This window comes from Stegostoma tigrinum, chromosome 9 (genome assembly GCF_030684315.1).
Source record: "Stegostoma tigrinum isolate sSteTig4 chromosome 9, sSteTig4.hap1, whole genome shotgun sequence".
Taxonomy (NCBI): domain Eukaryota; kingdom Metazoa; phylum Chordata; class Chondrichthyes; order Orectolobiformes; family Stegostomatidae; genus Stegostoma; species Stegostoma tigrinum.
In genome coordinates this window covers 97,932,380-97,956,174 of record NC_081362.1, presented here as the reverse complement: position 1 = coordinate 97,956,174, position 23,795 = coordinate 97,932,380, and the positions used below count along the sequence as shown (strand labels likewise).

Here is a 23,795-nt window from a genome sequence, read left to right as displayed (position 1 = left end):
TGCTTGTTGATTGCTTTACAGGTGGAGAACCATGCTCTAGGAATTCCCTCGCACGTCTGTGTTTGGTTTGGGCTGCTATGGTTACTTTGTCCCAGTTAAACTGATGGCCTTCATTGTCTGAGTGCACCAATATTACGGAGAGTTTGTCATGACGTTTTGCTGCTAGCTGATGTTCATGTATTCTGATGGCTAGTTTCCTTCCTGTCTGTCCGATTGTAATGTTTTTGGCAGTCGATGCAAGGTATTTTGTAAACCATGTTGGTTCTGTGCGAACAACTGCCAAAAACTTTATATTGGATGAACAGGAAGGAAACTAGCCATCAGAATACATGAACATCGGCTAGCAGCAAAGTGGCACGATGAACTCTCCTTAATATCAGTACACTCAGACAATAAAGGCCATCAGCCCACCAGGAACAGGGTAACCGTAGTAAGCTCCACGAAACATAGACACGCACGGGAATTCCTAAAGGCATGGTTCTCCACTCATAATGCAATCAACAAGCACATAGAATTGGAGCCCATATACAAACCCATACAAATCAAAGCCAGAAATGGCACTACTCACTGTAAGGGACCAGGCGGTATAAATTCCAAGCAGAGTAGAATAACACCACTTCATCAGAGTCTCCACTGATGATGTCACATCACGTGGTGATGAAATGTCTGAACAAGAACAAGCCAGCTTGGCGAGCAAGTCAACAACCTCACCCACAACTTGAGCTGCAGATCTTTGCCAAACCTTTGAGATCCCATACTGGCAAAACTGAAACAGTTGGTGGTGATGGGGGAAACAAAAGGGCCATCACAACCAGAACAGAGACTTTTCTGAGCTTGGCAAGACTGGATCACCGTAGAGGATGGCAAATTATTATGGGGAGCAAGAGCGATTGTCCTGAGCAAAGGTCGCTGCCAGGTTTTGGCTTAGTCCACCATGGTCATCCAGGGATTACAAAATGGAGATGTGTGGTGGCCAGGATTAGATGCAGACGTAGCCGTATTGGTAGGGCAGTGCCCAGAGTGCCAGCAAGGACAAACATTACTGCCAGCAAATCGCCCATGTTTGTGGAAATGGCTGGGTGAGCCCTGCACTTGGTGGCACATAGAGTGTGCTGGTCCAACTCCATCAGTTCTCTGATCTTTTCCTTTGGGCTCTCTCACTTCTTCACAGAACACACAGAGTGACTGACTCACAAATTGTAAATTCTCTGACTTATTGGTTGAAAACAGCAGCTTATATCAACTGTTAAGTGATACCAACCGGCTTGCTTTAGTTTCAGGTATTTTACTGGAGAGATGGAAAGAGAGAGAGAGAGAGTGAGACCATCTCCACTTCTCGAGGTCCAAAGTCGTCTTCATGTACCATTTTCATTTACACCCATAAGTTGTTCATCTTCCCAGGAACCATCTTCTCCCATTGCTTGCAAAGCAGTAATGTAAACACAGCTTACAATGACTTTCAGTAATTTTCACAATCTAGCTTATTAAAAACACAAAAATTTAATCTGAACTGTCAACATATTTTCTCCACCAGAACCCTACACCCACCACCGTCACATCTCCCCCACCTATAGCATGAATGTTGCCCCCGCCACACTTCACTTCAACTCTGGTGAAGAGTCATCACAACTCGAAACTTTAGCTTGCTCTCTCTTGGATGCTGCCTAACCCCCTGTGATCTCCAGCATCTGTTGTTTTCAGTGCAGAAATTTCTTTGTCAGTCCTTTGTTGTCAAACAATTTGTTTCCCAATTAAGTTCACAGTCAAAAGTACAATAAAATACAAAGCAACAGTCCAAATGGTCTGAGCTTCGTGTGTCTCTCACTGTGGTGCCACTGCAGAGTCTCAGTTTCCCCACCAAATGAAACATGCTGTATATCATTTCTGCTGATAGTATTTCTCTGCCATTTAGGAAGATCCGGTCAAGCTTCCAAGCAGATATTGATATGCGGATTGGGATCCATTCTGGCTTTGTCCTGTGTGGAGTTCTGGGACTACGGAAGTGGCAGTTTGATGTGTGGTCATTGGATGTAAACATAGCTGACAAGCTTGAAACTACTGGTCAACCTGGGTAAGAGTGTATCAAAGTTAAAGAGACAGAGAAGGAGTTAAATAGACAATGTAAAGCAAGGCAGAGAGTGTACGATCGAGGCCCAGAGGAATTAAGCCTGAGTGATCATGAAAGAAAAACTTCATTTCGTTATTCCTTTTCTACCTCAAACTATCCCAAATTGCTTTACCCCAGTGAAGTACTTATGAAAGGCAGAGCCTATAAGTAAAGCTACAGCCAGTTTACTTACAGTAAGGTCCATCAAGGTGATAAAAATCTGTTAATCTGTTTCAGTAATTCCCATAACACAGTGTGGAGCTGGGTGAACACAGCAGGCCAGGCAGCATCGGAGGAGCAGGAAAACTGATGTTTTGAGTCTTGACCCCTCTTCAGAAATGGGGGAGGAGGAAGGGAGCTGAGAAATAAGGAGAGAGAGGAGTGGGATTGGGGAACGTAGGTTGGATGGTGATAGGTGAGTGCAGGTAGGAGGTGGGGAGTTCCTGAACTGGGGGGAAAAGTGGATTTTTACCAGTTTCAAAATCTCCCTACCCCCGACCTCATTCCATGTCCAACCCTTCCTATCATCCCCACTTTCTTGACCTGACACAACCTGTCCATCATCTCTCCCACCTATCTGGCCCTCCTAACTCACTGGCCAATCCCCACCACTCCCTTCCTGCACTCACCTATCACCATCCCACCTACCTACCCCAGCCTGACTCCCCCCTCTCTTATTTTTTCACAACAGCCTTCCCCCACCCCCATTTCTGAGAATGGGTCCTGACCTGAAACATCAACTTTCCTGCTCCTCTGATGCTGCCTGGCCTGCTGTGCTCCTCCAGCTCCATGCTGTATTATTTCTCACTCCAGCATCAGCAGTTCTTACTATCTCTCAGTAATTCTCACACTGTTTAAATATAGCCTTGCAATCTTTTAAATTCCTCTAAGAGGCTACACAAAGTCTCAGTTTAATGTCTCCTGTGAAAAACTACACCGACAACAGCAAAGCTCTCTCTGAGTATGTGCTGGAATAGCCTAATTTTTTTTATTCTTGTAAGTTTTGAGTTCAAGTGCTTGGCTGGGACTTGAGCCCATAACCTTTGATTCAGGTGTGAGAGTGCGCCCCATTGAGGCATGACTAAATATTTGTATGGCCGAGAACGGGAAATACAGTGTGATGGTGAGAGGGGTGGGTTGGTTAAATGGACTGTAAAAAAGAAGACAAACGCTGACTAAAGGATCTGAAGGTTCAATGGAAGGAAAATGTGATTAATGAACAGAGATAATCTGAAATGATAGAAAAAGAACAAGATGACAAACAATGACTACACAAAAAGCACAGCTGGGGCTCAAGCAGGTAAATCATCCAAGCAGAGAAAACAAACAGACAATAAAGGAAAGTATGTAACCAGGATTGATGTGTTGCAAAGTGAGACCGACTGAGATTGGAATTTGATTAACAGGAGGTTAAGAGCTAAAGGAAACAAGGCCAAGAGTCTTGGAGCGATGAGGGGGAAGCACATGGGAGAGTTCTGGATGTGAGTTCGCTTGCTGAGCTGGAAGGTTCGTTTTCAGACATTTCGTCACCATTTGTCTGAAAACGTCTGAAAACGAACCTTCCAGCTCAGCAAGCAAACTCACATCCAGAACTTCAACCTGAGCTACAAATCTTCTCAAAACTCGCTAACGTGGGAGAGTGTGTGACTAAAAAAGAGTTACCAATTTTCAGGTACAGTGAATGTTAGGCAGAGAGATAAAGATAATTAAAAAGGCAAGGAAGAGATCAGATAGATAGAGAGATAAGAAGTAACAAAGAGAAAGAAGCAGTTGTCATGCATTTGTAAAATAGGATTGTTTAGAAAAATATCAAAACCTGCAGGCTGGATAATCGGTGTTATCTCCTGTGTCTTAGACGAATCCATATCTCTGAAGCTACTTTGAAATGTTTAAAAGGTGATTATGAAACTGAAGCGGCTTATGGCCAAAAACGTAGTGACTTATTGGATCAGTATAAGATTAAAACCTACTTCATCAAGCATGACGATTTTCCTGGGGATGCACCACGAATACGAGTTAGCATTGCAAAATCAGAGGCTGGAGCTCCAAGATCACACTTTGATCGTAGGAAAACAGAGACCGCTTTCAGCAGCAGTTTTCACATTGATGCCAGTCTGCTCAGAGTCTTGGAAGCCGAGACCCCATGGAGGCTTGACCATCCTTTCAACAGAATAGTTGGCTTGAATAAAGTGAGTAAAATTTCCCAGACTCCAAGCTTATTCTTTTCCCTTGAGGTGCCCTTTGCCAGCCATACAATACCATACTTTACAACATGCGTCACCACCATTCCCATTTAGCCGTTGGGTTGGGAAAGAAGATTATATCTTAAAACTAAACAGTTTGGATTGGACAAGACAAATATTTGAAAGGACTCAGATTGTGAGCTGTGCAGTGTTCTGGCCAGCTGGTCAGACTCAGAGAGGTAAAATGGGGGGCATTAGCCGAGATATTGGCAGATTCATGGGGGAGGAAAGGGCAGAGAGGGAAGGTAAAAGTCGTGCACAAACACAAGCATGCAGTTCTTAACAGGCCTCAGTGGATCAGGGACACGATCACTTTCCGAATTCAAGGAACGCTGAAGCCAATAATAAAGAACAAAAAGATAGCACCTTGGACAACCTTTGGCTGTGAAGCACTTTGAGACACCCTCTGTACCACCTTTTGAAACGTGGTTGCTATGCGGTGTGGCAACAAGTGTATGAACAGCAATGAGTTAACCTATCAATTATTTCCGTTAGGGGACATATGGTGGCCAGGACACCAGAACATGCCAGCCTTTCTTCAAAGCATCATCACCTAATGTTCTACATCCACCTGAGAAAGAACAGGAGGTGCATTTGGTGTTATGTCAATAAAAGCCGGCATCTGTGACAGTGCAGTGCCACATTAGGGGCATTTAAACAGTGCTTGGATAAGCATATGGATAATGATGGGATAGTGTCGGGGGAGGGGCTTAGATTAGTTCACAGGCCGGCGCAACATCGAGGGCTGAAGGGCCTGTTCTGCGCTGTACTGTTCTATGTTCTATGTTCTGTGTTCTAATATGTTTCTTGGGGGTGCTTCTTGTTTGAGGCTTTGAACGCAGAACCTTCGCAGAAGGGAAAAATGAAGCTGTATCCTCTAGACAGACATAGCATCGCTAACAGTCATAGTACGCACTAATTAATCATCAATTCTATAACCTTCCTCACCTCCAGGGTGCTGCATTGTTAAGAAATTTCAGATGTTCCTTTTCCTTTTCTTTATTCCTTCAGGTTTTTGCAGCTCTAATCAGAAGAAAGTCCCAAAAGTCTGACAAGAATATAAGCACAGTAATCCCCTCCTCCAGGTTTGATGAGATCAACAGGAGAGTTGAACATGCCATTGAGGTGCGCAGCAGCGACAAGCTGCGAGCTGCCTATCTTAATGAAATCACACTAAGTTTTAAGGACTCTGGTATTGAAAAGAAGGTAAAGTGACTACTTTGTTGGGTTCTTGTTTGAAGGAGTGAATTATAGAGTGACTTTAATGTTGTCAAATGACTGTAAAACTTGTAAACATAGGCAAAGAGTTAGAAATTTCTTGTGGCATATTTTCACACATTCAATGAGCACTGTCTGACTCAGAGACTTGAGGTGGCCAGAAACTGACACTTTGTGCGAGGCTTGTCCATTCTTATTCATTTTAAGAGGGACTTTAAACAAAGGGTCTTCATTTAACTACTTAAGGGTCTCATAGTGTTTATTTACAGTGACGAATACGGAGGTCTCAAAAATGTGTAATACCTTTATAAAGTGTTCTGTATGCAAACATGTGCCTTTTGGCATGATCTTACTGTGTAATTCAGGAAAAGTGATGGCTAGTTTATGCAAAACAAACCTCCACAAACAACAAAGTGATAACAAACAAGCCATTTGTTCCTGCGATGGTGATTAAGAGACAAGAATCAACGCTGAACAGCAGGACAGATGCCACTGCTCCTTTGAAATAGTGTCACTAGAACCTTTTATGCCCTCTTGAGAGTCCAGAGTGGGACTTGGTTTCAGATCTCACTCAAAAGATGGATTAGAAATGCTTATGTGAAATTTAAACTTATATTTGCCTCTCAAAATTTCTGGATTACTAGTCCAGTAATGCACCCAAAGATGTGCAGGCTAATTGGATTAGCCACAATAACATGCAGGGTTACAGAGAGAGAGTTGATGCACTTTATTGGGGGCGCGGGTGTCAGTGCAGACTCGATGGACTGAATGGCTTCTTTCTGCACTGTAAGGATTCTATAGTTCTATGATCCTATCATTGTCTATCTCTAAATGAATGTGCTGCAGAGTGTTGTCTTGGGGATAGAATAAAATAGCCTTTATTGTTGGATATACTCAATGAGTTTAGTGAAAAGTTCAAACATTGGCAATTATAGTGCCAATTTAGGTACAAAAGGACCTCGGCACATCTTCTTTTGTTACAAGTTTTTGGACTATACAGAAATAAAATGTTCAGCATTACAGAAAAGAGGTCAGTGTAGCAGATCACACTGACACTGTACCAGTCTGTACCAGGTCTTGGCATCACACTTTACCAGCAACACACCATGCCAGAAAGATGCTGTACTAGGACCCCACACCAACACTGGGAGGTCACTGCACCAAAACCAGGAGGTCACCACACCAATACGGGGAGGTCACCGCACCAACACTGGAAGGTCACCGCACCAACACCGGGAGGTCACTGCTCCAACACCAGAAGGTCACTGCACCAACACTGGGAGGATACCGCACCAACACCGGGAGGTCACTGCGCCAAAATGGGGAGGTCACTGCACCAATACGGGGAGGCCAGCACACCAACAATGGGAGGTCACCGCACCAAGTCTGAGAGGTCACCACACCAATACGGGGAGGTCACCGCACCAACAACGGGAGGTCACCACACCAACGCCAGAAGGTCACCGCACCAACACGGGGAGGTCACCGCACCAACGCCGGAAGGTCACCGCACCAATGCCAGGAGGTCACCGCACCAACACGGGGAGGTCACCGCACCAACACGGGGAGGTCTACACACCAACATGGGGAGGTCACCGCACCAATACGGGGAGGTCTGCACACCAACATGGGGAGGTCACCGCACCAACACGGGGAGGTCTGCACACCAACACGGGGAGGTCACCGCACCAACACGGGGAGGTCTGCACACCAACATGGGGAGGTCACCGCACCAACGCCAGGAGGTCTGCACACCAACATGGGGAGGTCACCGCACCAACACGGGGAGGACACTGCACCAATACGGGGAGATCACCACACCAATATGGGGAGGTGACCGCACCAACAACGGGAGGTCATCGCACCAACACTGGGAGCTCACCACACCAACACCGGGTGGTCACCATACTGACACTGGGAGGTCAACATACCAACACCAGGAGGTCACCGCACCAACACCGTGAGGTCACTACACCAACACTGGGAGGTCACTACATCGACATCATGTCACTGCACCACCGCACCAACACCGGGAGCTCACCATACCCACGCCGGGAGGTCACCACACCAACACCAGGAGCTCACCACATCAACACTGGGAGGTTACCATACCAACACTGGGAGGTCACCATACCAACACCGGGAGGTCACCGCACACCAACACCGGGAGGTCACCGCACCAACACCGGGAGGTCACTACATTGACATCAGGTCACTGCACCACCGCACCAACATCGGGAGGTCACCACACCCCCATCAGGTCACTGCACCACCTCACCAACGCTGGAGGTCACCACATCAGCACCAGGAGTTCACCTCATCAACCCTGGGAGGTCACCACACCAACACCGGAGGTCACCGCACCAACACCGGGAGGTCACCATACCAACGCCAGGAGGTCACCACACCGACATCAGATCACTGCACCACCACACTAACACCGGGAGGTCACCACACCAACACCGGGAGGTCACCACACCAACACCGGGAGGTCACCTCAGCAATACCAGGAGGTCGCCATACCAACATTGGGAGATCACCATACCGACACCGGGAGGTCACCACATCAACACCGGGATGTCACTGCACCAACACTGGGAGGTCACCGCACAAACACCGGGTGGTCACCACGCTGACATAGGGCGAATGCACCAACACCAGGAGGTCACCACACCGACAGCAGGCCACCGCACCTACGCTGGGAGGTCACCACAAAACCAGGAGGTCACCACACCGACTCCAGGAGGACTGTACAGGAGGAGGCCACTGTGCTAGGCCGGGCAGATGCCATGCCAGACCAAAGCATATGTTTGCTGACAGAACACTTTACAAAGGTCCTGCACAGTTTTGAGTCCTCTGTATTAGTTACAGTAAATAGCCATTATCAGACCCTTAAACAGTTAAATGAAGGTCACCTCACCAGGCCATGAAGCTGCTATGGGAGGCCAATGCGTCTGGCCGAGAGTTGTCGCTGGAAGCTGTGAATCATCACTTTCTAGAGACTGTATGATGGTCACTATTACAATACTGTCATGGACAGATGCAACTGCAGCTGGCAGGTTGGTGTGGATGAGGTCAAGTATATTTTTCCATCTTGTTGGTTCCCTCACCACCTACTACAGTATGGCTGATTGTCCAACTCAATAGACTAATCCTGCTTTCTCCTCATAATCTTTGATCCAATTCACCCCGAGTGCTATATCTAGCTGCCTCTTGAATACATTCAATGTTTTAGCATCAACTACTTCCTGTGCTAATGAATTCCACAGACTCACCACTCTTTGGATGAAGAAGAGTCTCCTCATCTCTGTCCTAAATGGTCTACCCCAAATCCTCAGACTGTGATCCCTGGTTCTGGACACACCCACCATTGGGAACATCCTCCCTGCTTCTACCCTGTCCGGTCCTGTTAGAATTTTATACGTCTCTATGAGATTCGCCCTCATTCACCTGAACTCTAGCGAAAACAACCCTAACCGAGTCAATGTCTCCTCACATGTCAGAACCGTCATCCCCAGAATTAGCTTAATGGACAGTGCAGGAGGGCAACCCAGAGTAGCACCAGGCAAAACAAAAGATGAGGTATCAACATGTTGAAGCCACCAAACAGGACTACTTGTACACCAAACAGCGAAAGCAGCAAGTGATAGACAGAGCTAAGTGATCCCACAGCAACGGATCAGATCTAAGCTCTGCAGTCCTGCCACATCTCGTTATGAATGGCAGTGGAAAATTAAACAGCTCTCTAGAGAAGGATGCTCCACAAATATCCCCATCCTCAATGATGGAAGAGCCCAGCGCATCAGTACAAAAGGTAAGGCTGAAGCATTTGCAGCAATCTTCAGCCAGATGTGCCAAGTGGATGATCCATCTCGGCCTCCTCCAGTGGTCACAAGCATTACAGATACCAGTCTTCAGCCAATTCGAGGGCCCATGGTGTTCGAGGTGAGCTACTGGCTTGGATTGCGGATTGGCTGTCTGACAGGAGGCAGAGAGTTGGGATAAAAGGCTCTTTTTCGGAATGGCAACCAGTGACGAGTGGTGTCCCACTCTCGGGCCGCAGCTGTTCACTTTATATATTAATGATCTGGATGAAGAGACTGGGGGAATTCTGGTGAATTTTGCCGATGATACGAAGATAGGTGGACAGGCAGGTAGTACTGAGGAGGTGGGAAGGCTACAGAAGGATTTAAACAGTTTAGGAGAGTGGTCCAGGAAATGGGTGATGAAATTCAATGTGAGCAAATGTGAGGTTTTGCACTTTGGTAAAAAGAATACAGGCATGGACTACTTTCTAAATGGTGAGAAAATTCGTAAAGCAGAAGTGCAAAGGGATCTGGGAGTGTTGGTCCAGGATTCTCTAAAGGTTAACTTGCAGGTAGAGTCCATAATTAAGAAAGCAAATGTAATGTTGTCGTTTATCTCAAGAGGGTTGGAATATAAAAGCAGAAAATGTGCTTCTGAGGCTTTATAAGGCTCTAGTTAGGCCCCATTTAGAACACTGTGTCCAATTTTGGGCCCCACACCTAAGGAAGGACATACTAGCCCTGGAGCGTGTCCAGTGGAGATTCACACGGATGATCCCTGGAATGGTAGGTTTAATGTACGATGAACGGCTAAGGATCCTGGGATTGTACTCAGTAGAGTTTAGAAGGTTGAAGGGAGATCCAGTAGAAACTTACAAGATAATGTATGGTTTAGAAAGGGTGGACGCTGGGAAGTAGTTTCCGTTAGGTGGGGAGACTAGGACCCGTGGGCACAGCCTTAGAATTAGAGGGGGTAAATTTAAAACGGAAATGAGGAGACATTTCTTCAGCCAGAGAGTGGTGGGCCTGTGGAATTCATTGCCACGGAGTGCAGTGGAGGCTGGGACATTAAATGCCTTCAAGGCAGAGATTGATAAATTCTTGATCTCACAGGGAACCAAGGGCTACAGGGAGAGTGCAGGGAAGTGGAGTTGAAATGCCCATCAGCCAAGATTAAAAGGCAGAGTTGACTCGATGGGCCGAATGGCCTTACTTCCACTCCTACGTCTTATGGTCTTATGGTCTTATGATTCACACCACGTGATATCAGGAAACAGTTGGAGACACTGGATCCTGCAAAGGCTACGGCCCTGACAACATTCCAGCAATAGTGCTGAAGACTTGTGCTCCCGAACTTGCCGCTCCCCTAGCCAAGCTGTTCCAGTGCAGTGACAACCCGACAATGTGGAAAATTGCTCAAGTATGTCCTGTACACACACGGATTGCAGCAGTTCAAAAAGGCAGCTCACCACCACCATCTTGAGGGACCGGTAAAGATGGGCACAAAATGCTGTCCGTCTAGCGATGGCCATGTCTCACGAGTGAATAAAAAAAAGGGGACCTGCATTTTCTGGGATTAGCAGGGTCTTGTAGAGTGAGGCCTACAGTTCTGAGTATCTTGATCACCTCGCAGAAGGCTAACACATGTTATCTTATATCTGAGTATATAGAGAGCTCTTTCTTTGAATAGCATAACCAATAGGTTGATATGGTTTTGAACATCAAGTGAAATCAGTGTTCTGGTCAATCACTGTGCACTCTTTCTGATATTCAGTATCGCATGGTACGGGATGAAGTTTTCACATCTAGCGTGGTCTGCTGCCTCATCGTATTGCTGTTTACCATCGCTGTGCAATCTTTATTTGAAGTACCTGAGTAAGTATTAATTATTATCAATTTATTCTGTTTGCATAGCACAAAATAAGACCCTGTCCAGTGTATATATAGTCCATATGACAGTCTAAAATAGTTGGGAGCTATCTGTATGGAACAGGTAACCTCATTGGTTCTCAAAAAGCGAAAGACAAGTTCTGGTCAAAATGAGATTCTGGCTTGTAGAATTTACCAAGAAAGCCTGGAAGGTCCAAATGGACTAAAGTTCATTTCTGCCTGAAACTGCTTCTAGAGTATTGCTGAAAAAGACACATTCTGTTGAAACTTTTCTCTTACCGTCATCGGGTCAATTCACAAGAACACTGACTCAAGGGGAAAACCAACACTTATACAGCATGAGAGGAGAATGCTGATTGTTTGGCAAGTGGATTCTGATTGGTAGAAGTGTTGCCATTGAGAGTCCATCCATTAATCCTGATTGACAGTTAACAGCTGGGATTTGTCAAATTTGAAACCAGCCAGGTTGTCTCTGATTGGGCAGGACATTACCCTGCGAAATGAACCAGCAAATGCCTGTCACCTCTTTTCTTGAGTTGAAAACAGCGCAGCATTTGTATGCCTTATGTCCGTCTGCAAAGAACAAGGCCCATAATGTTAATATACTTAGATCCAGTAAATGCATATTTACTTCCTTGCGCATATTGCTTGTCAGCATTATTCCTCACACATTCCGGATTATCCAACAAATGTTGACCAATTTTGGGGTCACATCTAATGTGTGCCCTTCTTTATCTGTGTGTATTGAGACCAGTGAGAATTAGTCGTGGTATGGACATCAGGGGACGCAAATCCGACTGGGACAACACATCCATTGTAGCACATGCCATCAGAGACATACCAGGGAATTCCTGGAGGCCCGACATTCCAACTGGAATTCCATCAACAAACACATTGAACTGGACCTGATATACAAACCAAAGAAAAACCGAATCGGAAGTGATGCCAACCACCCCAGCAAACCGAGGGATATAAATAACCTGCAGGACAGAACACCAACACTTCACTGGAGGCGCACTGACCATGTTACCTAGGAGGGTGACAAAATGCCTGCAACCAAACACAGTGCTTCCGCAAGCAAGTTTGCAACCTCATCCACAACCAAGCGTCAAATCTTCTCATAAACTTTAAATATGTTTACTTCATTGAATCCACAGCTGCATGTGAGTATTTCCTTCCATGCATTATTGGGCTCCACCCTGTGATCAAATTCATGTCTAAAATGGAACAGTCAAGCAAACTGCCTTTCTTCAGTGACCTGTTTGAAAATTGGTCTGGATTGTATCGGTTGTGCAAACCAGAATCATCAGTAATACAAAATGCTGTGATTGGCTTCTGGGAAGGCAGGTAGATCGTACGTGAGTAATACAGAGGCCGAAGCCTCAAGATTAGAAGAGACAGTATCAATCTTTCTCTTCCCCTGCCATGAAGTAGCCAAGAACTCAAAGATGGCTAAACTCTCCCACATTTGTTATAAGCTACTATGTTGAACCAGTGTCTGAAAGACTGAATGCTTAAAATTTCCATTATTCTGTGTCTTTAGCAAAGCACTGAAAGAATCTAGAAAGAAGGAGACTGGAAATCAGAAGGTCTTAAAGAAGCAAAAAGGGCACCTCATCACATCCTTCAGATGACACTTTCGAACTGTGTTTCTCCAGTATATTTCCCTCCATAATACCTATGTCTGGTTCTTTGACTGTGACTGTCTGTGTTTATATGCAGGGGTTTAGAAAAAGGATACAGCTTAAAATAAGGGAGTTATTATTCATATTTTTGTTTTCCTTGATTTAAATTGATTTATTTATAAAAAGCAGAATTTTCTTGTTAAGGTCAAAAACTTGGTCAGTGTTTTCTGTTAATCTGTGGAAATGGGTGACTTGAGTAATTCAATTAAATTTTTAACTTGTGACAACCCCAGGCATTGTGATGCTTCAGTATCAGTGCATTTTCTCAAGTGGATTGTGACAGGTATATTAGTGTAGCTATAGAATTGGCTCACGGGCAGGAGACATTGAGTGGGAATAAGGGATAATGGGAACTGCAGATGCTGGAGAATCTGAGATAACAAATTGTGGAGCTGGATGAACACAGCAGGCCAAGCAGCATAAGGGGTTAAAATTGTGATCAGAGATAATGGGAACTGCAGATGCTGGAGAATCCAAGATAACAAAGTGTGAAGCGATAGGGTTAGGCACCCACAAACGAAGCTGCATTAGAACATTATTCCAACAAGCCACCACACACTGCAGCACAGAGGAACTACGCAGAGCAGAGGAAAATCACCTATACAGCATATTCAAAAAGAATGGGTACCCTATGAACACAGTCCACCAATTTCTCAGCAACAAACCCAAACAAACAGACAAAACGGGCCCAGAAACCATAAACACTCTCCCCTACATCAAAGACATTTCCGAGATGACTGCCAGACTACTCGGACATCTTGGCATCAGGGTAGCCCACAAACCCATCAACACACTAAAACAGCAGTTAATGAACTTAAAAGACCCTATACAGACAACACATAAAACGAACGTCATCTACAAAATACCTTGCAAGAACTGTGACAAACACTACATTGGACAAACTGGCAGAAAGCTAGCCACCAGGATACATGAACATCAACTAGCCACAAAACGACATGACCCACCATCACTCGTATCCTTACATACAGATAAGGAAGGACACCACTTTGATTGGGACAACACATCCATCCTAGGACAAGCCAAACAGAGACATGCACGAGAATTCCTAGAAGCATGGCATCCCAACCAGAACTCCATCAACAACCACATTGATTTGGAGCCCATCTACCATCCCCTGAGAAAAAGAACAGGAAATGACATCACCAATGCGGGAAATGACATCACCAACCCAAGGAAACCTAAACAGATAAATAGAAAGCGGGACATAACACCAGCGCTTCGTCGGAGGCTCACTGATGATGTTACCTAGAATGGTGATGAAATGTCTGAAAACTAACCTTCCAGCTCAGCAAGCAAACTCACATCCAGAACCTTAACCTGAGCTACAAATCTTCTCAAAACTCGCTGTGAAGCTGAATGAACACAGCAGGCCAAGCAGCATCTCTGATGAAGGGTCTAGGCCTGAAACGTCAGCTTTTGTGCTCCTGAGATGCTGCTTGGCCTGCTGTGTTCATCCAGCTCCACACTTTACTTTCAAGCAGAATAAGAGTTCTTTTATAGGTTGGTGACCCGTGACCAGTGGGTTCCACAAGGATCAGTGCTGGGTCAGCAATTGTTTGCAATATATGTTGATAATTGGAAGGAAGGAAGTCAATGTACTGCAGCCACATTTGCAGACAACACAAAGAAAAGGTAGGAACTCAAGCTGTGAGAGGGATACATACAGGTTATGCAGAGATATTGATAGATTAAATAAATGGGCGAAATGTTGGCAAATGGGGTATAATGTGGGAAAATGTGCAGTTGTACATTTTGAAAGGGAGAACAAAAGAACAGAGTATTGTTTAAATGGAGAGAAACTGCAGAAAGCTGCAACACAAAGAGACTTGGGGGCAATTGTGCGTGAAACACAGAAAGATTCCACACGGGCAGCGGGTAATCGGGAAGTCTAATGGAATATTGGTCCTTATTACAAGAAGGTTGGAGTATAAGAGCAGTGAAGTCTTACTGTAGCTGTACAAGGTGCTGATGAGACCATATCTGGAGTATGGTCAACAGCTTTGGACCGCCGATTGAAGGAAAAATATAATTAAATTGGAGGCACTTCAGAGAAGGTTCACTAGAATGATCCCTGCTATGGTTGGAGCTCCTCTCATTGGAATTTAGAAAAGTGAGGTGATTTCATTGAAACAAACAGAATTCTTAAGGGGCTTGACAGAGTAAAGTCTTTGTGTATTTGTCAGGCTGAGATAGCTAGAATCTTCATCAGCGGAATCAAGGATTACGAAAAAAATGCAGGAAAATGAACATCAGAAATATCAGCTCAGCCATGTTTCTCCTGAGTGGTAGACTGGGCTGGAGGGGCTGAACATCCTACTTCTGTTCCTATTTCTTGTTCTGTTATGGTCTTAATCTCTGAGTTAAACACCCATTGAAGGGAGAGCTGCAACAAACAATGTGACAGATGAAAAACAACAAAGGTTAGGGCCATTGTGATATTCTCATGGAGATCTTCAAGCCTTTAGTTCTTTGTCCACATTCTATACATTTTGGAGGGGAAAGAATTCAGTGCTAAATACTGTGCACCACTGACCACACTCCCCCACCAACCCATCCACTATACAATTGTTATTAGGACAGGAAATAAACCATATTTTGGAAACTATTGAAGGATTTCCCTATTTTCCATAGCAGGGAAATTTTTGATTCACATCCTCCTGAAATATGTGCTTCCTCTACCTGAGGAAATCCTCAATGTGGTTTTAGATCTTCCAGAGGAACCTCTGACATGACCTTTGTTGTTAGGTAATGCATGATTTGCTAATTAGTGGTTGTTTAAGGGAAAAATACATATCATGGGAAATATATAATGGGAAGCAAGTGAAATTTTATTGCAACATTGCGATAGAAGCATATAAACATCTGAATTTAGAACAAGTCTGTTGAGCCTGCCCTACAATTCATTAAAATCCTGCTGATCCGTTTTGTGTTTTGAATTCCATCTTCCTATCTCTCCCCAGTAAGCATCTCCCCCAGATTTCTCTGATGAAAGTAGTACAAGAGTACTGGTAGTATAAAACCTATCAAGCAATCCTCATGGGATAACAAGGTGTGGAGCTGGATGAACACAGTGGGCCAAGCAACATCATAGGAGCTGGAAGGCTGACGTTTCGGGCCTAAACCTTTCATCAGAAATGGGGGAGGGGAAGTGGGTTCTGAAATAAATAGGGAGAGACGGGGATGCGGATAGAAGATGGATAGAGGAGAAGATAGGTGGAGAGGAGACAGACAAGTCAAAGAGGCGGGGATGGAGCCAGTAAAGGTGAGTGTAGGTGGGGAGGTCGGGAGGAGATAGGTCAGTCCAGGGAGGACGGACAGGTCAAGGGGGTGGGATGAGGTTAGTCAGTTGGAGATGGGAGTGGGGCTTGAGGTGGGAGCAAGTGATAGGTGAAAGGAAGAACAGGTTGCAGCAGCAGCGCGAGCGGGAGCTTGGAGCAGGAGCCTGTCGGGAAGCCGGTGAGTCACTGTTTTTGAAGCTTTAAAAAGCTTACCTCGTGCACAGGCGGAGGGACACTGAGCAGGAGCGGACACGGGACTGGTGAGTGAGTGAGGTAATATATTTGTGTTGGTTGCGTTACCCGAAACACTACCCAGGTAGTGTCTCCCATCCTCCTCCTTTAACCAAAAAAAAAGGTTCTGTGCGGCTGATTGGTAAGGTAACAAGTTTATTTTTTATTCTTTATTTTTCAACAATCTCTTTGGGAATTTAGAATAACGGGAACGGAGGTCAGGGCAGTTGAATGTTGCTCCCGCAGAATGTGGGAGGGTAAGGGTCACCCCTAGTGTCCCTGCTGACTACATTTGTGGGAAGTGCACCCAACTCCAGCTCCTCGAAAACCGCGTTAGGGAACTGGAGCTGGATGAACTTTGGGTCAATAGGGAGGCAGAGGGGGTTGTTGACAGGAGTTACAGGGAGGTAGTCACTCCTCAGGTACAAGAAAAAGGCAGATGGGTTACGGTCAGGAGATGGAAAGGGAACCGGCAGGCAGTGCAGGGACCCCCTGTGGCCATTCCTCTCAACAATAAGTATACCGTTTTGGATACTGTTGGGGGGGACGACTTACCAGGGGAAAGCAGTGGGGCACAGGTCTCTGGCATAGAGTCTGTCCCTGCTGCTCAGAAGGGAAGGGGGAAGAGGAGCAGAGCATTAGTCATTGGGGACTCCATAGTTAGGGGGACAGATAGGAGATTCTGTGGGGACGAGAGAGACTCACGGTTGGTGCGTTGCCTCCCAGGTGCCAGGGTGCATGATGTCTCTGATCATGTTTTTGGGATCCTTAAGGGGGAGGGGGAGCAGCCCCAAGTCATGGTCCACGTTGGCACCAACGACATAGGTAGGAAGAGAGATGGGGATTTAAGGCAGAAATTCAGGGAGCTAGGATGGAAGCTGAGAGCTAGGACGAACAGAGTTGTTGTCTCTGGTTTGTTGCCTGTGCCACATGCTAGTGAGGCGAGGAATAGGGAGAGAGAGGAGTTGAACACGTGGCTACAGGGATGGTGCAGAAGGGAGGGTTTCGGACTCTTGGATAATTGGGGCTCTTTCTGGGGTAGCTGGGACCTCTACAAGCAAGATGGTCTTCACCTGAACCAGAGGGGTACCGATATCCTGGGGGGCAGAATTTGCTAAGGCTATTCGGGTGGGTTTAAACTAATTCAGCAGGGGGATTGGCACCAAAATTGTAGTTCGACTTTAGAAAAGGCTGAGAGTAGGGTGGTCCGAAATAAAGTTTCAGGGAAGCAAGATGGCACCGGCAAGCAAGAAGTTAGATTGAAGTGTGTCTACTTCAATGCCAGGAGCGTCCAGAATAAGGTGGGTGAACTTGCAGCATGGGTTAGTACCTGGGACTTCGATGTTGTGGCCATTTCGGAGACATGGATAGAGCAGGGACAGGAATGGTTGTAGCAGGTTCCGGGATTTAGATGCTTCAGTAAGAACAGAGAAGATGGTAAAAGGGGCGGAGGTGTGGCATTGTTGGTCAAGGACAGTATTACAGTTGCAGAAAGGATGTTTGGGGACTCATCAACAGAGGTAGTATTGGCTGAGGTTAGAAACAGGAAAGGAGTTGGGAGTTTTCTATAGGCCTCCGAATAGTTCCAGAGATGTAGAGGAAAGGATAGCAAAGATGATTCTTGATAGGAGTGAAATGATTCTTGATAGGAGTGAGAGAGACAGGGTAGTTGTCATGGGGAACTTCAACTTTCCAAATATTAACTGGGAACACAATAGTTTGAGTACTATAGATGGGTCAGTTTTTGTCCAGTGTGTGCAGGAGGGCTTCCTGACACAGTATGTAGATAGGCCAACAAGGGGCGAAGCCACATTATATTTGGTACAGGGTAATGAGCCCGGCCAGGTGTTAGATTTGGAAGTAGGTGAGCACTTTGGTGATAGCAATCACAATTCTGTTATGTTTACTTTAGTGATGGAAAGGGATAGGTGTATACCACTGGGCCAGAGTTATAGCTGGGGGAAAGGCAATTACGATGAGATTAGGCAAGATTTAGGGACCATAGGATGGGGAAGGAAACTGCAGGGGATGGGCACATTAGAAATGTGGAGCTTATTCAAGGAAAAGCTCCTGTGTGTCCTAGATAAGTATGTACCTGTCAGGCAGGGAGGAAGCAGTAGAGTGCGGGAGCCGTGGTTTACGAAGGAGGTGGAATCTCTGGTCAAGAGGAAGAAGAAGGCTTATGTTAGGATGAGATGTGAAGGCTCAGTTAGGGCGCTTGAGGGCTACGAGGTAGCCAGGAAAGACCTAAAGAGAAAGCTCAGACGAGCCAGGAGGAGACATGAGAAGTTGTTGGCGGATAGGATCAGGATAAACCCTAAGGCTTTCTGTAGGTATTTAAGGAATAAAAGAATGACAAAAGTAAGATTAGGCCCAATCAAGGATTGTAGTGGTAAGTTGTGTGTGGAGTCAGATGAGATAGGGGAAGCGCTAAATGAATATTTTTCAATAGTATTTACTCTAGAAAATGACAATGTTGTCAAGGAGAATACTGAGATACAGGCTATTAGACTAGGTGGGATTGAGGTTCACAAGGAAGAGGTATTAGAAATCTTACAGAGTGTGAAGATAAGTCCCCTGGGCCGGATGGGGTTTTTCCTCGGATCCTCTGGGAAGCCAGGGAGGAGATTGCCGAGCCTTTGGCATTGATCTTTAACTCATCATTGTCTACAGGAATAGTGCCAGATGACTGGAGGAAAGCAAATGTGGTTCCCCTGTTCAAGAAGGGGAGTAGAGACAACCCTGGTAATTATAGACCAGTGAGCCTTACCTCAGTTGTTGGTAAAGTGTTGGAAAAGGCTATAAGGGATAGGATTTATAATCATCTAGAAAAGAATAAATTGATTAGGGATAGTCCGCACGGTTTTGTGATGGAAGGTCGTGCCTCACAAACCTTGTTGAGTTCTTTGAGAAGGTGACCAAACAGATAGATGAGAGTAAACCGGTTGATGTGGTGTATATGGATTTCAGCAAGGTGTTCGATAAGGTTCCCCACAATAGGCTATTGTACAAAATGTGGAGGAATGGAATTGTGGGAGATATAGCAGTTTGGATCGGAAATTGGCTTGCTGAAAGAAGAGGGCGATAGTTGATGGGAAACGTTCATCCTGGAGACCAGTTACTAGTGGTTTACCGCAAGGGTCAGTGTTGGGTCCACTGCTGTTTGTCATTTTTATAAATGACCTGGATGTGGGTGTAGAAGGATGGGTTAGTAAATTTGCAGACGACACTAAGGTCGGTGGAGTTGTGGATAGTGATGAAGGATGCTGTAGGTTGCAGAGAGACATAGATAAGCTGCAGAGCTGGGCTGAGAGGTGGCAAATGGAGTTTAATACAGGCAAGTGTGAGGTGATGCACTTTTGTAGGAGTAACCGGAAGGCAAACTACTGGGCTAATGGTAAGATTCTTAGCAGTGTAGATGAGCAGAGAGATCTCGGTGTCCATGTACACAGATCCTTGAAAGTTGCCACCCAGGTTGACAGGGCTGTTAAGAAGTGTTGTAATACAGTGTTTTAGCTTTTATTAATACAGGGAGAGAGTTCCGGAACCAAGAGGTTATGGTGAAGCTGTACAAAACTCTGGTGCGGCCGTACTTGGAGTATTGTGTACAGTTCTGGTCACGGCATTATAAGAAGGATGTGAAAGCTTTGGAAAGGTGCAGAGGAGATTTACTAGGATGTTGCCTGGTATGGGGGGAAGGTCTTGCGAGGAAAGGCTGAGAGACTTGAAGCTGTTTTCATTAGAGAGAAGAAGGTTGAGAGGTGACTTAATTGAAACATATAAAATAATCAGAGGGTTAGATATGGTGGATAGGGAGAGCCTTTTTCCTAGGATGGTGATGGCGAGCACGAGGGCTTTAAATTGAGGGGTGAAAGATATAGGACAGACGTCAGAGGTAGTTTCTTTACTCAGAGATAAGTAAGGGAATGGAACGCTTTGCCTGCAACGGTAGTAGATTCGCCAACTTTAGGTACACTTAAGTCGTCATTGGATAAGCATATGGACATACATGGAATAGTGTAGGTTAGATGGGCTTGAGATTGGTATGACAGGTCGGCACAACATCGAGGGCCGAAGGGCCTGTACTGTGCTGTAAAGTTGTATGTAGGTTAGGGAGGCGGGGACGAGCTGGGCTGGTTTTGGGATGCTGTAGGGGTCGGGGAGATTTTGAAGCTTGTGAAATTCACATTGATACCATTGAGCAGAGCTCCCAAATCGATTAAAAAATAATCTGAATTGGACTTTATGTGCTGTAGACTATAGCATTATGAACCAAGAGTGGAAAGCAGGATTTGGATGGATCCAATGGTATTTATTGGCACTGTTAGTATTGGAAAATATATATCCTTCTGCATTGGGCACTGTGTAGGATAGTTGTCTCATTCCAGCACCAAACAGAAGTTGAGAAAACAAGATGTAGAGCTGGATGGCCCTACCAAACAAAAGTTTTTTGATTGTTTACAGAAATGTCTAACACAAATCTGCCATGTGTTTTCCACCCACAGGCAAAAAATGAGGCTTGGTCATTTCATCTGCATTGTGTTCATTTACTGCTGGATGCTGTTCTGTATGTTGGCTGAGGGGCTTCCCTGTCTCCCCACAGCCTTTCATGAACTGTCTAACTGGATTCAAGAGACATATAAAGTCAGAACTACAATCATGCTGCTGTCTATTGTCATCAACTTTGTCTCATCAATATATGACATGGTGAGTTATCAAGGACATCAACCTTTGGGATTGGGTAGGCTGTTCACATTTTTACCCCACGTGCACTATTGCAAGCAATGGATACTATACAGCTCTCCGCACAAATTTTCTTTTATCCCCTTGGTGTGGTCATTGATGTTGTTGCTCATCATCAGTCACCTCTGAGAAAGCAATCCATCCAAAATTACAGGGCAGCACAGGGCAATAGGGGAAGGTTGGGCAGTGATGTTATATTCCAGAAAGCCTGGTGATGAAGGATTAAGTAGGAGCCAAATTCACTGACCACTCTAAACAGTTGTTGTCAGAAACCCACACTACTATCATGCGCCTCTCAATTCAACCACTTCACCTTTTCCCAGTCATGCCTTTTTGAAGAACCAGTGAATAATTGAGTATCAGCCATTCCTGTTTATAGGGAGGAATGAGTGGTTCCCCAGGTCAAACCCATTTTTTTGTCTATTATTAAACATGATCAGACTGAACAGGTTGATTAGGAATATAGGTTAAATTAAGAAAAAGAAGGAAAGAAAAGAAGGTTGAAAGCATGATCAGATGGTCTTAGATGATTATGCCTTCAGAGTTCTCCGAACCTTCATGAAGACCTTGCACTGATAAAAGCTAGTCTTCTTGCATACACAGCATTTAAATGTGCTGCCAGAAACAGAATAAACTGTCGTACTTTCTTGATTAAGAGGTATTATCACACACTAAAAAAGTCAACTTTATATTTTTCCCTCAGACTAATTGATAAACACTGTTTCTGAAGTAAATTATTTGCGTGAACCTGCCATACCAGGATAGCTGTAGACAAAAACAGAAATTCAGAAGATCTGGCAGCATCTTCTGAAGAGAGAGCAATAGAATTAGCGTTCAAGTCCAGTGAACTTCCTTCAGAACTCAAAGTGAAATGGAGAGTTGTTGAGAGAAGGAATTGACTATATTGTGGTGGTAGGAGGAGCAGCAGGAGAGGAAAAGTTAGAAATGTTCCTTCAATCATGGCCTTCAGCCAAGAATTGGAGAAGTAAAGCAGCAGTTGGCCTCTGAGAGATCAAAGCAATATGTTATGAATCCAGCTAGGGATCAAGCTATTTTGGATCTGGTGAAGTGTAGTAAGGCAGGTTTAATAAATAATATCAGAATAAAAGATCCTCTTATGAAGAATGACCATAAAATGATAAAATTTAATAATCAGTTTGAGAGGGAGGAAGTTGGGTTGGAAACACATGTTAAACTTAAATAAGGGCAATTGCAAAGTAATAAGGGCCAGAATTGGCTAAAGTGAGCTGGGAAAGGACTTGAGCAACAAAGATGGTTGGGGAACTGTGGCCGATGTTTAAGAAACCAACTTGTGGCTCACAGCAAAGATATATCCCAAAAAGGAAGAAGGATTCTAGAAATAGGATAAACCAACCATAGTAACCAAAGTAGTGGCAAGGATTCATGATAAGCCAGAGGATTGGGAAACTTTTAAGATCAACAAAAGACAATCAATATTAAAGAGGGACAAAATAAACGTTGGGGGTAAACATGCATGTACAGCAAACCTCGTTCTAACTGGTACCTTATGAACCAACACTCTCAAAAAACCTGCAAAAATTATAAACATCAAATACCATGAGGCTCACTGTATTATTCTGTCCAAATATTATGATTTTAAAAATTCATTTAACTCAATACAAATTTGTTCAATGAGATAGCCAGATGAAATAGCAACAGTTGATTCAATTTCAAGTCAATTTCTTCTCAAAAATTGCAATTTGACACAATGCCTGAGTAGTTAGTTGAGGATTTGAGTGAGAAGGGTCTCTACAGGTACATTTTATTTATGGCAAAGTGACACTTCGGTGATTTATGCTGTAACTGAAGTATAACAGTGATGTGTATACCTCCTGTATTACATTTCTATTACTTAATGTGTGTGGATGTGAGTTTGCTCGCTGAGCTGGAAGGTTAGTTTTCAGACGTTTCGTCACCATTCTAGGTAACATCATCAGTGAGCCTCCGACGAAGCGCTGGTGTTATGTCCCGCTTTCTATTTATCTGATTAGGTTTCCTTGGGTTGGTGATGTCATTTCCTGCGTTGGTGATGTCATTTCCTGTTCTTTTTCTCAGAGGATGGTAGATTGGCTCCACTTTGTGTATGTTTACATTGGTCATGTGGACCTCTTTGTTTTCCGGAATATCTCATCAACAGGCAACCCACTGATCACATAAGTAGTTGTTAATAAATGTCTGCTAAATAAATACGAAGACAGACAGCAAGAGCTTCTTTCGATATCTAAGAAGGAAAAGAAAAGCCAAGGTGAACATAAGCCCCTTAGTGAAAGAGATGAGGAAATATTGATAGGGGACTAGGAAATGACAAAGGATTTGAATAAATTGCCTGCATTGGTCTTCATAGTGGAAGACACTAATAGTATCCCAAAATTACTAAACTTCCAAAAAGGAGCAAAGCAAATAAGTGCAATAACTATTACTAGAGATCAAAATCCTCAGGAAACTATAATAAGGCTAAAAACAGATCGATCCCCTGGACCTGGTGGATTGCATCCCAGGTTATTAAAGGAAGTAGCTACAGACATAATGAATGCACTAGGAGTAATCACTAA

General features: G+C 44.7%; 1 protein-coding gene across 1 annotated transcript in view; it reads left to right on the top strand.

Moving 5' to 3' along the window:
• The window catches only part of LOC125455212 (adenylate cyclase type 8-like), a 163,959-nt gene that overhangs the window by 81,512 nt on the left and 58,652 nt on the right, over positions 1 to 23,795 (top strand). The window contains exons 6-10 of the mRNA XM_048536930.2: positions 1,913 to 2,071; positions 3,963 to 4,296; positions 5,362 to 5,556; positions 11,149 to 11,249; positions 20,985 to 21,186. Of these exons, the coding sequence (XP_048392887.1) occupies positions 1,913 to 2,071; positions 3,963 to 4,296; positions 5,362 to 5,556; positions 11,149 to 11,249; positions 20,985 to 21,186 (991 nt within the window). The remainder of the gene's footprint in view (positions 1 to 1,912; positions 2,072 to 3,962; positions 4,297 to 5,361; positions 5,557 to 11,148; positions 11,250 to 20,984; positions 21,187 to 23,795) is intronic.